Here is a 16,421-nt window from a genome sequence, read left to right as displayed (position 1 = left end):
TATAGTAATCACTATCCATGATCAATCCTCATTTATTCATGTGTGAAACTTATATTTTTAGAGTAATTCCCTTTTCATACAGGTACATACAGATTCTGCATCCAAATCAGGTGAAACCTCTGCTGTGACAGTTAGATCTCTCTGTTTTTCAGATTCAGGTAAAATATCTGAAAGAAAAAGAAAAAGTAAAGCAGCTCTTCTTTAACAAACATGTAGCTACATTTCTAAAAATAATACAATTTCAACAGCATCAAGTTTCAAATTCACAAATTTGAATACAAATTTGAAAAGAAAAAATAGCAATGCGTATGATTTTTGATATTTCCAAAGAAGCTTCCCAATTTTATTAGATTTCTAAAAACCTAAACCTGGCTGTCATTTTGGATTTCTAATTTATGTACAAAAAAGGACTTAGATGCATTCTGTAACAAGGTTTTACACCTAATATCCATTATCTTCAGAGGCCATAAGATATTTTTAAACTTTTGTCCCCACATGCATATGGTAATACACCAGTAATAAAGAACTACTTCCAAAACAACACACCATACACCTCATGGTACTTTCCTCTAAATAATTTGATAATGAATATGCTAGACAAAGAAAAATTCTGTGTCTAATGGTCTAATCTTACACAATTCCTCTGCCTAAGAAGTATATGAAAGTTTTATGTATAGAACATTATACGGGGCTTGGTTACAATTTGTTACCAGATGATTTCCAGTACTGTCAACATACAAAGCAAAGAATGGTATGAACTTATTTATATCCATGATATAAAACCTTACACAGATTCATATACGTAAAAAAAAGTTTTACAAATTAAAAGGAATGATGAATTGTATAACCTCCTCTTACTTAAGAGTCCAGAAGCCCAGCTCTAGGGTATTTGCATTTTTCTGAAAAGAACTTTTATTTTTTAAGACTAAATGTATTGGAAAATGAAAAATCCAAACAGTAAATGTATAGTTTCTAAAGTAACAACCAGTAAAAACTTGATGTAAAGGGGAAATTAATGTACTAATTGAATAATTGAGAGCATGAGCACATTCAGAAAGCTGAAAGAATTTTGTTACACAGAAGGTCCTGAAAATGACCCAGAACTAGTAGACAGCACACATCTTGTTCTAACAAGAGGGTCTAGGGAAAAGATTTTGATGAAGACAGAAAATAAGTTTTCATTTCCTTGTGCTCAGAGAAAAATGCCTCTCTTTGCCACAAGGAAGAAAAACAAAGGCAAAACACGTTTCTCCAATACCACCTACAAAAGAAGTATAAGCCTGTTTCATACAGCCAGAATTAAAAAGAACTGGTTCTCCCAAATACACATAGATCAGCCCAATCCATTCTTTTTCTATCCCTTCTAAATTATTTCTCTTCAGGTTGCTTCTTCAAGCAAACTATGATGCAACTTCTGTCATACAGACATTTTTCTATTAGAAGAAGGACTGAGATCACGAACAAAGTTTACATATAAGTACCAGCTTTTTGTTACTACTAAACTGAGCCAAAACACGTATGTTTAATCACTTATGTCATCCAGACTGATGCAAGTAATATTAGATTTAAGTTAGTAAAACAGTTAAGATTTTAAAATATTTCATCAGTTTATAATGTAAATCCTTATACTTCAAAATGTATAAAACAGCTTAAGTTCAACAGTTTAATGGTCAGCACTGGACAGAAATACAAGACATTTATGGAAATAAGTACTCTAAGGGTTTTTTTAATATGATGACCTAATTCTAAATACCTTCCACGTTTGAAAGTCAAAATGAAACAAAGAAAAATTATTTCCATATAAGGTTAGATATTTTCAAAACAATACAAGCTCTTACTGCACAAGCATGAATTCAAAAGACAAAAAAGTTAACAGCTCATTTTAAAGGTCATGCTCAGGAGTAACTTAATGGCAATCAAGGTTCAAGCTAAAGTTTTCAGAAAAAAGTCAAAATGCAAAAAGCCCAAAACATCCAAAACTGGCTGGCATTCATCATAAGTAAAATGTTTTGTTTTAAAAAAAAAGGTTCTCTCACAAGTTTTACATCCAGTTAAAGCCAAAGACATCATTAGAGCATCTCTCCACAATGGAAAGAGCATTTACAAAAACTCATCTGAAAACAGCACTTAGACCAGATTAGACATACTGAGGAAGAAAATTAAGAGGAAGAGAGAATGGTGAAAAGATCAACAATATTCAAAGTAAACTTGTCAATCATACTGTGATAGTTATTACAATATTTAAAAAGGATAGTTACAGTTCCTTTCTCTCTCTCAGTCTTCCACATAATACCTTAAAACTAACAAGTGAAAGTTGATTCACTTCAAATGGATTTGTTCCTTCCTTCATACTTTTCTTTCCTTTGGTTATGATAGCCAGAAAAAAATGTCTAATACTTATAAAGAAGAGTTGTGGTAAAAATCAGTGGAATTTATCCACATCTATATGCTTATATAAAACATTTCTGGATTTGGAAAATTAAAAACCTGATATTAGTCTATCACAATAATGGATGAAGTTATATGTAATTACAAAATATAGAAATCTTTGAGTCGTAGAATCAAACTTGTGACTGCAGATAAATAATTTCTTATTTTCTAGGAATTTCAACTGTGAGCTTTTTCACTCTTTTTCACATAGAAAGCAATGACTATTTCTTTTATGCATTTTAAGAACATGTTCACTATCATCAGGAAAATTTGTTCTTTCTATTTGTCTAAGATTTTTCCACTGTTTCCTGTAAAATCACATTCTTCCAATTTACTGTGCAAGTCACATACACAGTTTAAAAACCCATGTTTCATGTTTATGAAAACACAAGCTTTGAAGCTCTGTAGAAATTATGTGCCCTTACTTCAATAAAATCAATGCAAGTTATTAGAAATGTATGTCAATTCCAAAATTTATTATGATCAGTTATTTGGGTATTGATATCTCTCAGTATGTTCTTCAAATACGCTTTTGAAAGAAATTATAGAAACAGAAAAGTTGCTTTAACAAAAGTAATTCTCTGTTAATTTCATGACTTACAAAGTCATTTGTAATAATAAAACAGAATCTGGCAATACTTTTGCTCTCTCTGAACCCTAATTATATCAGGCTGTTGAAATTCTTCAAGTTTTCTTGCTTTTGGGTAGTCAGTTTTTTCTCTGAACCTTTGCACTACTGAGAATTATCTGCAACCTGAAGTCAACTTCTCGAAAGTTCCAACAGGCATTATGAAAATACAAAGAAAAACCCTGCATTCAAGAGCCTTACAGTCTAGGATTTTGTGTGCATGCTTTTCTATTAAAAGCTCAACTTTATTAAATATTAAATTTCCTACAGAAATGTAATTATGGTTAAAGTCTGAAAATAAAATATTTTAAAGTGCTAAAAGGAAAGTTAGGTGGATAAAAGCACATAAAAATACAGAAAAGGAAAAAGTATACCTTGTGTTTTTGTGGCCTCCCTGATGATTTTTTGAAGCTCTTTCATTTCAGCATTCATTTCTTCATAGTTTATTTCCCTAGCATCAACCTTAGGAGCCTGGAAGATTGACGGATCAGTTCCAAGGTATGAACACTGAAGATGCCCATCATCAGTCAGAGTGACTATAACACCCTTCAAGTCTCTGCACAAAAAAAAAGGTTCACTAAGAAATTGGGAAGAGTCACAGAAGTAACATCGAAAATATGCTGCTTCTACTGTGCCACTTACAAATACAATAGAACTTCCTGGCTTTAACAATATCCCTTGACCAAAAGAAAATAACAATATTTATTCTTCAATTCAGATGTTTTCATTAACATTACTCCCACTTGCTGCAATCACACCTAAGAACAAATTTGTGTTAGACAGCTAAAACACCTCAGAATCTTTGTAATGAGTGGAACACCCAGTAAAGGAAGGGAAGGGAAAGGATGTGTAAGAAGAAATCAGGAATGGATGGAAGATGCTCACAGTGAAGACAGCAGTAGGTCATTGATGGTATCAATAGTTCCCTTAAACAATTCTTTGGCTGCTACTGCAGCTACTGTGCTGGCTTCAAATGCTGGCTGGCTGTTCTCTGCAGTATCTTTCAGAAAGGAAACCACATGGATCCAGAACATTCCCCTTACACTCCTCTGAATCAATACAAATGAGTGCTTTATTAGCTACACTATAGTCTCTTTTCTCTCAAGGGAACAGTACTTCATTGCTCCTACAAAAATCTCACTCATTTTGTTTATCTGATCTGTACAGTGCAAATGCAAGATTTAGGAAAGTATTTAACAACCTATGAGACAATAGGGAGTACTGCCAACGTTTTCCTTACATTGACAGTTATTCCTAAACAGAAGACAAACTGACAGGAAAGAAAAACTAGCTCAGATGTTAACAGTAAAAGTCAGGAGAAAGTTAACTTTCAATTTATTTTTTAAAATGTTTATTTGTAATTAAATTAAAAGCCTGTATTAATTTTCATAAACAAAAAACACATTTATGCCAGTAATTTGCTCTTATTCCATACTTAGAACATCTTACAGCAGAAATTGCCTTTGTTTTATATGGCAGTTGTATTTGAGCCATAGATCAAATTTAATTCTTAGATATAAAAAAGTGATTTGGATAAGAAAGCCTAATTCGCTATCCCACTAATTAAACTCCTGCAAAAATACTGCATTTATATAAGTGTTCAAGCTATAATTTATACAGAATAAACAAAAATTCTTTTAACTGACACTTGTAAGATACCTTTAAAGTGCCTTCTCTAGATCAAATATATGTAGAACAAAAGCCAGGTAGCTATATAAAAGAAATAGAATTCTCTGGTTTCCTACTTTGTCTTGTAGCACGGCTCCAGAACACCCAGATAGGAAACCTCATTCCAAAATTTGCATATTAATAGTTGTTACAAAAGCAAACAGGTGACACAGATTCATTTTGACAACTGGTGGTCCAATTGGACTGTCCAAAATGCCTATTTATAGTATGTTAAGGCCACAATCCCGGTGGTGGTTTCACAACTGCAGCCAAATAACCTGGAAAAAATACACTGCAACTGAGATCATCTGAACTCTGTACAGTTACATCATAACTGCATTCAGGAATGAAGACCCCACTGGGCACTATACAAATAAGTAGTTGCTGTAGATAAACTTGATCTTTCTCTTTCTACAGAAAGTAATTTTTACTTACTGAAAGAAAAAAATAAGTCTCCTTGTTGAATTATGAATGTATGGAAACTGCTTGTGAGTTTTTTTCGGACAACAGGTAACCCCAGTTAGTTCTTTGCTAAAGGTGAAACATGCAAATCTGAACTGCCTTCTCGAACAGAAGGCACCTAAAAGGGCTCAAACACATTGTTTCCCTTATCTACTATATAAGCTCATCTTAAACAGAAAAAAATCTTTTCTTTCGGGACTACTTGTGCCACAGAAAAGCTTCCAGCTACCACTGCAACTTTTAACGTGTATTAGCATTCCCTGCAAAACTGTAATAGGAAGCTGTTTTTGCAAGCACATAAGGCTGAGATGCCAAGACTCCCCTAACAAATACTTTAAGAAAAGAAAGTAGAAGACTTAACACTGATTTTCAACTTCCACATCCAGTACTTGGGTTAGCAGCCATTCTGCAAACGCCATGGCCTATTTGCAACCATTAAGCTTGGGGCTTGCATCCCAAAGGGGCTTTCTGACAAACTGTAAACTCTCAAGAGGAACTGGAACTAAACATGAGTCCTGGTTTCTCTGGCTACTTGAATATTTGTTGTCGACTATAGCTGGCTTCCTTGCTCAGGACTGGGTCTGTTGTTGAAATTACACTCCTCCTAGTTTTCTTATGTCCAAAAAGCTCTGTACAACACACATCTGTGCGACATTTACAGAATTCTGGATGGTACATGAAACAAATACGTTGGGCTAGCCCTGAGTTCTGTATATGAACAATGCTAGGGGACAGACTATTGTGAATACTTGAACCACAACACAGTCTTAGTAAAGTACGCAAATTACACCTAATGTATAGGACTTTGTTAATGCCTGCCAAATGTTTACAAGGAGATTTGCCAGATTGGTCATGGTTGCAGCAAAGGCTTTAAAAATTGGGTATTGTTGAGGAAGATGCTACCATGCTGCCAAAGACACTGCCCCACACTTTGCTATTAAGTCACAGCAAATAATAACTTTTTCTTTTTTTGAGAAAAAAAAAAGGGGGACAACAAGAGAAACTGCATCATGAGGTTGTTCCACAGCTGAAGAAAGAAAACTGACATCTGAAAACCAGACAATTTCTAAAATTCTCCAGCAACGGCTTTGGACCATCTTAAAATTTCTTTCTTGAGGTTTTGCATCTGTTAATCTAATAAGGAAAGATCTATGAGGACATCTGAGTGTAAATCATAAGGGCATGAAGAAATATAGCTACACTGTTAGCAATAAGTCTTTGATGATATACTACTAAGGTATAATACATTCAAAAGTGGTTTGTAAACACAGGCCTTCCTATTCACCTGTAAGCTGGCAGTCATCTGCAGCTCCTCAGTCTATCATAAGAGATCAACTTAAATCAGTGAGGTAATTTACCAATATAAAATATGCTTTCCTTAACTTCTGAGTTTATGTCAGCATTACAGAATGCACATTCAGAAACTCCACCTTAAAATAAACTCATTTCAACCAACTTTCCCATTAGTCATGACACCCTTGAGGTCTGCACTATCTCAGAGACAAAAGCATTGGTTTAAGAAAACAGTGCTACAAATCACACTTTTCCTTTGCTTCTCTTCTGCAGGGTCTCAAGAAGATTGCTCAATATGAAGCATACAGAAATATAAAAAAGCCTTTTTCGGTAATCTTTCCTTGTTAAAAGCTGTACATGAATTTGTACATCAATAGAAACAATAAGAAAAATATGGGTAATCAGTTATAACGGTTTTTTTATAATATATTAATTTCTCTGTTGGAATGTTTGTCAGCCATTCAAGATTGCTTTATTTTCTCAGTCTTTTATAACAGTTGTTAAAGGCAGCAGGAGGAGGGGAAGCATTTTTAGCAGTTTTATAGCAGTTTCCCCACAGCTACTGCACTCCCACAATATCCCTGCAAATACCATTACTTCATTTTGCACACAATCTGGAATTTCAATTACTTGTTAAATTTCTTTTATTGTAAACTATTTCTTTTACTATGTATCACACAATAGTCAAAGTAATAGCAAATCTAAGGGGACACTTTAATAGTGAGGAACTCAAAAGTATAAAACAAATTATTCCGATATCTAAAATAACTGTACAGTACAAAGCAATTCCTGCACACATATGGTAATAATTTGTAAAACTATTTTTTATTGGATTCTGGGTAATAATAATTGCATATGTTTTTTGTAGGTCTTCTCTTACTAAACAAATTGCTCACAATATAATTCTTGAAGAAATTAAAATGCTTTGCATGTTTCCAGTTATATAATGCCAAACTGATGGCTCACACAATTGACTTAGAATCTGTAATTCTGAATTCTACTTGAATGATACAAGCTAAGCCTTGGTCAACTCTTAGGACAAGGTATGGTTATTGACACTATTTACAGCTTCAATTATTTATATTTATAATAGCTTATAAAACTTCTACTTCAATTTCAGAAGTAGTCTTAATTGATATTACCATTTTAGAAAGCAAGATCCTCTGCAATACTACTTTCTGTTCCTTATTGATAATATATTATTTAAAAACTACTAAATTAGGAAACTAATTCCATCATCATGCCCAAGCATTTTGAACCATTTTTCTCCTCATTTTATCACCATTTGATGCAATTATATGCAAGTGAATGTCTCAATAGTACTTTTTAGCTTAGTGCTTTTGAAAACCAAAGTTGTTCCAAGTTCCATTTCAATGTCATTTTAAGCTGCAACTGTGTGAAACATTTGATAAAATGCTGAAGGAAGATCAGACTAGGAGTAATAAACTGTAAGAATTTTCTAACATGAACTAATGGATTAAAAGGCACATCTTACTCTTATTAAACACACACTCCAAAATCTAAAGTACACCCACAGCTAAATATTCAAAGTACATCCAGTGTGACCCAATGTCAGCTACTATTGATTTGTAATTGGTTCTCTGTACTTGTGGAGCACCCTGAGGATCCCTTGAAATGCCTTCCTGTGTAAAAAAATCTTGGTTCAACTTACCTGACAAGCAATGCTTTATGTGTAAGACTTCCCCATTCTGCTATTACACATGAAAAACAGATAATTTAATTACTCTCAAAGAGTCTATTTACATTATGTATTTAACATGCTTTGCACACTCTGCACACAAGCATATAATATAAATATAGTGTTCAAATAATAATATGTAATTATGTTGAATATCATTAAGTGGTAAATAATTTGTGCTGTAGCTTTACAGAAAAACATTCCTCATCTTTCCCTTTCATGTGATACTTTAATATTATTGACACAAATCTAGTTAAAGAAAATATCAAGTACATGTAAGAAGAACAAGGAAATTAAGCATAATTTCATCTTGATACCCAGTGGAAAAGCATATAAAAAAATAGAATCTATGACTAGAACAAGTCAACCATCCTCTCTTATAAACACTTAGATGCGGAGACTCAGAACTGAGTAAAACCTGAATTTTAAATGCCTGAAGAATTCTTCACGTTTCAGATCCTATACAGGCATTTTTGCTCTCCTCTTGCGAGTGAAGACATCTTCACCAGCAACTTTACATAGTGACACCACACAGCAGAACAACAAACTAGTTAGCACCTTACTGCAGGACAAATTCAGGCAAGTCTTTAGCTCGGGTAGCTCTCCTTGTGTAGAATCTCTTTCAAAGACATTCTTTGCCTAAAAGGCCAAATGACATCTAGCAATTAAATAAGAAGGAGCATCTTCCACCAAACGAAACAAAACAAAAAATTAAAAATAAAAATAAAATAAAAAAGGAAATTAATTCTTTTTACTTCTACTGCCAAGTTAAAACCAAACACTACCCACGAGAATTTGGGTCAGAGGTCTTTTCTGCCAGATCACTACTGCCACCCGCAGGACAACCCAAAGCGGCTTGCAAGGGAGGGGAAGCCAGGCAGCAGAGCTTTCGCACAGGTGAGCCCCGAAGGCTACCACGTCACACTAAATGAAGCAGGTGTTGGGGTTTTTAACAGGGTTAGTATAATAGCTTGACAGTTTAAACGTGGGGGAATCTTAACAAGTTAGCATTTAACAATGCATGAAGTGGGACAGACTTCTATGCACAAGGTAACCTTGGCTCCTCCAGGCAGGGAACACACACACAACACTAGAACAGGCAGGCTAGACATGCAATTTAAGCTCATGCTACGACATACATGTAAAAGGAACTTTTATCTGAAGGATTAACAAACTTGGTTTCTTGTCGTTTTCAATATAAAATCAAAACTGTTCCAAGAGCAGTGAAGGTTTGATTTAAAAATTAAAATAGACAGTTATACAAAATGCAGCATTTAATTAAAATTAGTATTTGTCACAAAGTAGAATAAAAACAGAATATTCAGAGTGATGACACAGGCCTCTAGAAATACATCATGTTGCTTAAAGCAAAAAACTGTAAAGCATACTGAAGCATAACATATTCAAGGAAAAGTTCGTAACTTCCACATTGCACTTCTTATTATCACAGTTCCATATCTAAGACACTTAATGGCACTATCTGAATTGAAAATGAATGTGAGGGCTGATAAGAAAATATGATTACTTTAAATAAGAGTGCAGCCTCTATGTTAGAGCTCCAAACGATAAGAAACAAAAGAAATTACATTGTGATTTCATTTGTGACAGTATCAGTGTTAGAAACAAGAAAGAAATTAAGACCAACTGTGACACACATAAAACATCCCAATGCTTTATTCACTCTTAAAGCATATTTCTGCATTTGCACTTCCTTCACCTGAAGTCTAAAGTCTGTTTCCTGGCCAAACTCCATCACTGGCAGATGTGTATATAGCAGCTTCCAAAGGCCCAAAGCCTATCCTAACAGCTACAGCATTGTGAATATAAGATATGAAGGGCCTCAAAAGTTTATTCTTCATCTAAACCTTCTCTTTTCCCACTTCAAGATAGTGGTTAGAGTCCATGTCACTTCAGGCAAGCTGAAGAAGCCCCCTAGCATCTCTGCTTCCAAAATAAAGACATGTAATGTGCTATACTGATAAAATCTACACTCTAGTAAGTTTATCATTTTACATAAAGCTTATTTTTAACTGTTGGCTTTATACAAGATAATATTAGACAGTACACATGGAAACCTAGACTAAACACATATTACAAAGAGGTTAACAGGAATAACCATGATGTGTCTTACCACACATTTATTCTGAAAGTTTTGAAGAATTACATAATTTTCAAAACACTCAAAAAACTTTCTCCTCACAGTTGCCTGCATGCTTCAAAATTCACCAGCATTTCAGTAAGGAAAAAGTATGTACACTGTCCATTTTAACAATACTTATCACTGTCCCCTCATCTTATCTCTCAAAGAGCAAAGCTGCTTTTTCAAAGCATCTCTAGCACTTTGTATTGCTAGGTGGCTCTCGGCTCCATAGTTTAACATAAATGTCTTTTGTGCGAAATGTCCTTGTACGAAAAAATGTCTTTCATGTTAATAGCATAATAATCAAGACCTTTAAAATCAACAGCCTGAGACTCTTTGTAAAACTGCTTTTGAAACAAGATGTCCATGGCTAGGGCAAGTGTCACAATACATCCATAAACTCCAGCCTACTGCTCAGTAACCAACTCCAACACTGCGAGTTCAGAATCTGATACGGTTAAATTCTACTCTGTAACAACATGAACTGCCACAGAGAAATTGTGAGTTAGCCAAAAAAACACATGCTATTTGTTTAAAAGCAAGGATATGACTTTAAATACTAGAGGGAGAGTTACCTTCTTATTCTTGAGAATTTCCATTTTTAAAGCTTTCTCTAGAACCGTGAAGGTAGGAATATTTTAAGAGTTATTCTAAAGTAAGTTGAAACCTTTACAAAATCATATGACTGTAAAAAGTAGGCTTTTTCAAAAAGCGAATTAGTGACATGCAATAAAATTAGAAGAACTGACAGTATAGGTATGTGCTTAATATCATACAGTAAATATCATTTGAAGCTAGCTTGCTAGAAGGTCCAGTCACGAATCACAGCATATACTGGACATGGTATTTGGCACATCTATGTCTTTTGCAGGATCAGAATCCTACTAAGGTAAAAGAAATACAATCACATTCATATTTTGTGGTTAAGCTGCACACATCAAATTTATCTCCTCAAAAGACCTTTAAAGGTAATATTTTGTACTGCCATTTCTTGACAATCCAGTGGCAAATTAGTGACAAAAACCATTTTTCTTCCTTACAAACATTTCTTTAAAATGAAATTATGTTTAAGTAGAAAGATTCTAGAATTCTCTCCATTTCTTCTCAGATCAAGCAACATTCTTACAGAACACTCAAATAAAAATTTATATATATACATGTATATAGCTGAACAGTTCGTATTGTGCGTCATAACTGGCATTGCTTCTATTACAGTACTACTATACAGAAAGGGAAAATCTTTCAACAAACTATAAAGTTTGATTCCTGCAGTTTTCTTTCCATAAAACTATGTAATAAGTGCTAAGTTTTGCTGGTTTTTTATGTAAGTTTTCCCATTTTTATATGGTGATTCTTTAACAGTTGTGGTAGCTGTGGTGCCGTCAGTTATAATAAGGAATAACAGACGGGATGGAATGAAGAACAAAGTATTTTCAAGCATCTGGATAGCTAAAAAATTCAATGAGAGGGGTTTTATTTTGAATCCACTCACTATTACCCTATATGATCGCACTTTTACACCTTATATACTTAATTCAGCTACAATATTTCTTCTTATTTTTTCCAGTTAAATTCAGTTCCTGTTGCCTTTCCACTGTTTGGAGAGCCCAGTTACTCCAAGCACGTCCATCCAACCACCCAACGTACTATGATTCTGAGCCAGAAAACTAAGTTTTAATTTCAAGTTCATATCTGGACCAAGCCAATATTTCCTCACTTGCAAATAGATTGCAGATTTTAATTTTCTTTAAAAAATATTGGAAGCTAAAACTTCATAAAGCACATTTGCAACCAATGGCTATACACCAGAATTCTGAACTCCAACCTTTTGATTCACATACCTCATTTAAATTAAACTGATCAGTCTGTTGGACCATATATGAGTTCAAATCTGGGAATTAATCCGTGTCAAAACAAAGAATTTAAAGCCTAGATTATGTTCTCTTCAATATGGAGACAGGTTGCTGAATCAGAGACTTTATATATAAATTTATTCAGATAAAGTGCCATGAAGTTACAAACATGTTAACTATGTCAGACTTAAGCTATTACTCATACACACAGGTCTTGGTTCTATGAAATCAGTGAACAACACTCTGCAGGGACTTTATACCTCGTTAGACCAGGAAGTATCCAAACCACACATTTCTTACCAATCATTCTAATATTATGAAATACTAATAAATCAGAAAATCCAAAGGGAGTATTGTATTAAACATTTTTCAAAAAGGTAAAAAAGTGATTCTCTCCATTTGCTCCAGTAACTGTAACATTTTTTACTGTTTGGTGTTGGGGTAAAGATGGGATTGGTTTTAAATGCAATAAACACAACTAATGTCTCCTTCAGTAGTGTGTTCCCCTTCAAAATGGCAACTGATAGGCAACCCTGAAGTGCAGCAGCATATGTAATTTGGCTTATGCTTAAAATGTGCCAGAGGTGGTGTAGGGACAATCTCTACTTTCCTGAGTCACCAGAGCAATACTTCTCAGTCTTGTAGTTAAGCTGCAGGCTAATGGGGGAGAGTACTGCAGCATACAGTAAGCTACTAAGTCATAAAAACCACACAACCCTTCCTCACATATTCTTTTAAACGCAGGGTTAAAGCAGTAGGAATTTTTCCGCAGGCATTCATTGGTCTTCATACAGTCCTCAAATAGCCAAGGCCAACAATAACACTGACACTTCAAAGGTGACACATCAGATTGTCAAGACAAAAAACCTTCCCACTTTGATCTGTAACTATCTTTAAGTGGTCACCTCTGGTTACAAAGAATGAACGTTACAAACCTGTAGTAGAAGATGGCAAAACAAAAGTCAGGTAGCAGGAAATCACTACTTCAAGCAAAACAGGCTGGAAATTACTAAACAACACTGTACATATCTTTTTACACTACTCATCTGTTATGCATGTTACACATGCTTTTATTAGAAAACATGCAAGAAAAAAAGAAAAGTGGTATCTAAATAATAAAATTATTATTTTATTAATCAATAAATCCTTAATCAAATATGTAACAGCATAAGTCAAAACATGAACATCGATAGCCTATAGCTTTCTAGGTTTAACTGATGGCTGATAAATGGGCAGTCATAATGGGCTGATCATACTTGGAGAAGCAACAACAAAAAATTACCTCTGTAGATTTCAAATACCATAGTTAGTTGTAGTGCTAGCAATTCACATAAAGAAACTGCTTTTTGACAGCAAATTGAGCAAAGCAGAATCAGTGCTAAAGACGTGGAACCCTGTTATATATTTATGGGATAATTCCTCAGTATAAACCTCGGCAGACTAGGCAGATTTGAAGTTCATAAAGAGTTGAAGTGTGGACAAAGCTTACTAAGTAACCCTACTTGTCATTTGAACACATAAAGTCTACTTTATTTCCTGGATTTTCAACACTTACTTTTGTTTAAAAAATAAAATAACTTTTCCCCGTCTCAAATAATGAAAACCTAGCTTAACTCAAGCTAAAAAGTTGAGTCCTGGTAACTTAATATTTTATGAAACTCAGAAATTCTTATTCTTTAAAGGTAATAAATTACTTCTGCACAAAAAAACCTTTCCAGACTTCTTTATATTTCCTCTTCAGAAAACATGCTCTTCCATTACCAAGTAAAATGATATTTACCTGTCAAATAAATGAAAGTGAAAGCAAATATTTTAGCTACTTTCACCAACTTGTCTATACCTGTCAACCCCTTGTAATAAAAGTAACTTTGCATTTTACAAGGCATATGCATCATTTTCTGGGTTATTTGCTTCAAGAATCTTTCTTCCATGAAGAAAAGTCCTTCTTCTCACAGACATAATGGTACTATAGTGGTTACCATATTCTGATTCTCAGATGTAGCTCCTAAAAACAAGAGGCAACATATATGCAAGGCATCCAATTACTTATAGACAAGCACTACAAGTGGCTCTAAAGTTTTTTCTTTTTAGGTATTACTAATCAAATTCCAATGTGGCTGAAGGGGAAAATATCCTTCATTTATTTAAACATTAAGTTCACTCATAAACTGGTGCCTAAAGTAGTAAGAGTCCCCAATAGAATAGAGAGGGAAGAAGTATCTTTCCCACATGTCCCCTAAATCCCAAGGTTGGCTTCCTGTTAGAACTGTGCCTACTTCCAACACTTTTTTGCCATGCAGATATCACCAAACTTAATTTCTTGGTGGACAGTCAAAAGCACAAAGAACCAAAATTAGAGACATCATGAAACACTGACTTGAAAAGAAGGGGTATTTGAGGAAGTTTGCAGTCTGTTTCACTTTAAAAGAAAAAAAGGTACTCTACCTTTTAGCCTTTACAGGATTATCAGATATAACCTGAAGACTGTGTACAAACAAAACTAAGTAGTAAAATGGAGACTAGTGAACTTTTAAAATATTCAGAAGGGGAAAAAAAGGCTCTGATTTAAAGGCCTCATGCTTTCCTATTGCAAAAACAGCTTTGTGACTTGGAAGTGACCAAAACAGAAATCCCTTTTCTGAGACTACATCTAAGGTATAACACTCTATCTATGTGTTTTACCTCAACCCACACTGGCATTTCATATTGTGACAGAAAACATCCCAGAGGCTTGCAACACAACCTATTTTGCTTCAGACTGAACGCAACTGAACGTGATGTTCTAGTTTCATGCCAAGCAGGACAGAGAATTGGTGCAATCAATCAGCCATTAAAAGATGGTACGATGATACTCTTAGCAACAGCTTTGCCAAGTGAGTTAGGGTCAAACAAATAGAAAAGTAGTTGTCTAAGTATTTTAATCTACTCCAAGGACCTCTTATGGTCAAGCAGATGGAGACAGGATAATTCAGACAGAAAAACAAATATGACTCTTCTAGAAGGGAATTTCTGCTACTTTATGAACAAATTATGTCAGATGACTCTGACACACATAACCCACCTTTTGGTTGAGGAGTTATCAGATCACTTGCCTTTACAGGCTTAAATCCCTGCCAGCAGGAAAAAAGGCCGCTGATATGAGGTGCTTTAGCTAATAGGAACTTTGTGTAGGAACAACAATGCTATGAGTTTGCTCCCCACACAATTACCAGAATTATGAGGAAGGGAGGGAGGGAGGGAGTCAGAGAGAAATCTGTCACATCTCAAGAAGCATCAGTGACAAATTCATAGAATTTATAAACATAAGAGATACCGCTCATGAAACTTCCTTTGCAAAGGAGATGTGGAGGTATAAAGAAGGTCTTAGAAAAGAGGTCTTTGATGAAACAGAAAAATGAAAACTAAAAGGCAAGAAAAAAGGAAATGGACTTTGAAGTCAACACTAAGAAGATATTTATGTAATTATCATGGATACCAAGCAAATACTGATGCTCACGACTACCATTTTAACACTGAAATTTTGAGCAGAGTAGGAATTCTTGTAATTCCTTTGTGTAACTTTCCAGATTTCAGCTGTTCCAACTGCAGTGTATGGACTGTTTCTACTCAAACCATTCTAGAAAGGATTTGGGCGGAGGAGTTGTTTGGAGTTTTTTAATCAACTCAGGCAGAACATCTAAACCATTTTCTTCAAGAGTTTCAGCTTCAGAGAGAATGCTTTCTCACAGCCATAACTTGAAGGATAACAAGGCAGGACGTGCAAAAATATAACTGTTTAAGCAGGCTTATCCATGGGAAGATAAATTTGTGCTGAGACATAGACCTAAGCAGTTTAAATTAACTGAAATTGTCAGTGCATGTGGTTATACTTCTGAAGCAATACAGGCAGTGTTAGGCATGTAGGAGTCCCCCTGACATTAAAAGTATGTCAGAAAGAATAACTAATACACATTAACAGAACCAGAATATAAACTTCCAACAAAATAAGGGACAAATCTCTATAACAACAGTTAGAACTAAACTTCCAGTTCAGTGATTAATTAAAGAGATATTCAGGTAAAACCCAGAATAAAACAAACAAATTTTTGCCTGTAGTTCAAGTTTCTGATCACAAATTTTTATATGAAATTTTCAATTTCCTGACAGAGAACATTCAGGTTTTCACAGAAGGCAAAAAAGTGTAGTTCAACAGCTTAAAAATACATAATTTTTATGGTTCATTGGCACCTTACTAAAAATGTTGTAAGT

The 16,421-nt window shown here is 34.4% G+C and overlaps 1 protein-coding gene across 2 annotated transcripts in view; it reads right to left on the bottom strand.

Annotated features, from left to right (window-relative positions):
- BBS9 (Bardet-Biedl syndrome 9) overlaps positions 1–16,421 on the bottom strand; it is a 284,671-nt gene that overhangs the window by 228,948 nt on the left and 39,302 nt on the right. For both annotated transcript variants that reach the window (XM_027659381.1, XM_027659382.1), the window contains exons 10-11: positions 3,433–3,614; positions 91–167 (exon numbers count right to left, since the gene is read on the bottom strand). In XM_027659381.1, coding sequence (XP_027515182.1) covers positions 91–167; positions 3,433–3,614 — 259 coding nt within the window. The remainder of the gene's footprint in view (positions 1–90; positions 168–3,432; positions 3,615–16,421) is intronic.

Source organism: Corapipo altera, unplaced genomic scaffold (genome assembly GCF_003945725.1).
Source record: "Corapipo altera isolate COAL_440 unplaced genomic scaffold, ASM394572v1 44b, whole genome shotgun sequence".
Classification (NCBI taxonomy): Eukaryota; Metazoa; Chordata; class Aves; order Passeriformes; family Pipridae; genus Corapipo; species Corapipo altera.
The sequence above is the reverse complement of the archived record's forward strand: the minus strand, read 5'-3'. Positions and strand labels throughout refer to the sequence as shown.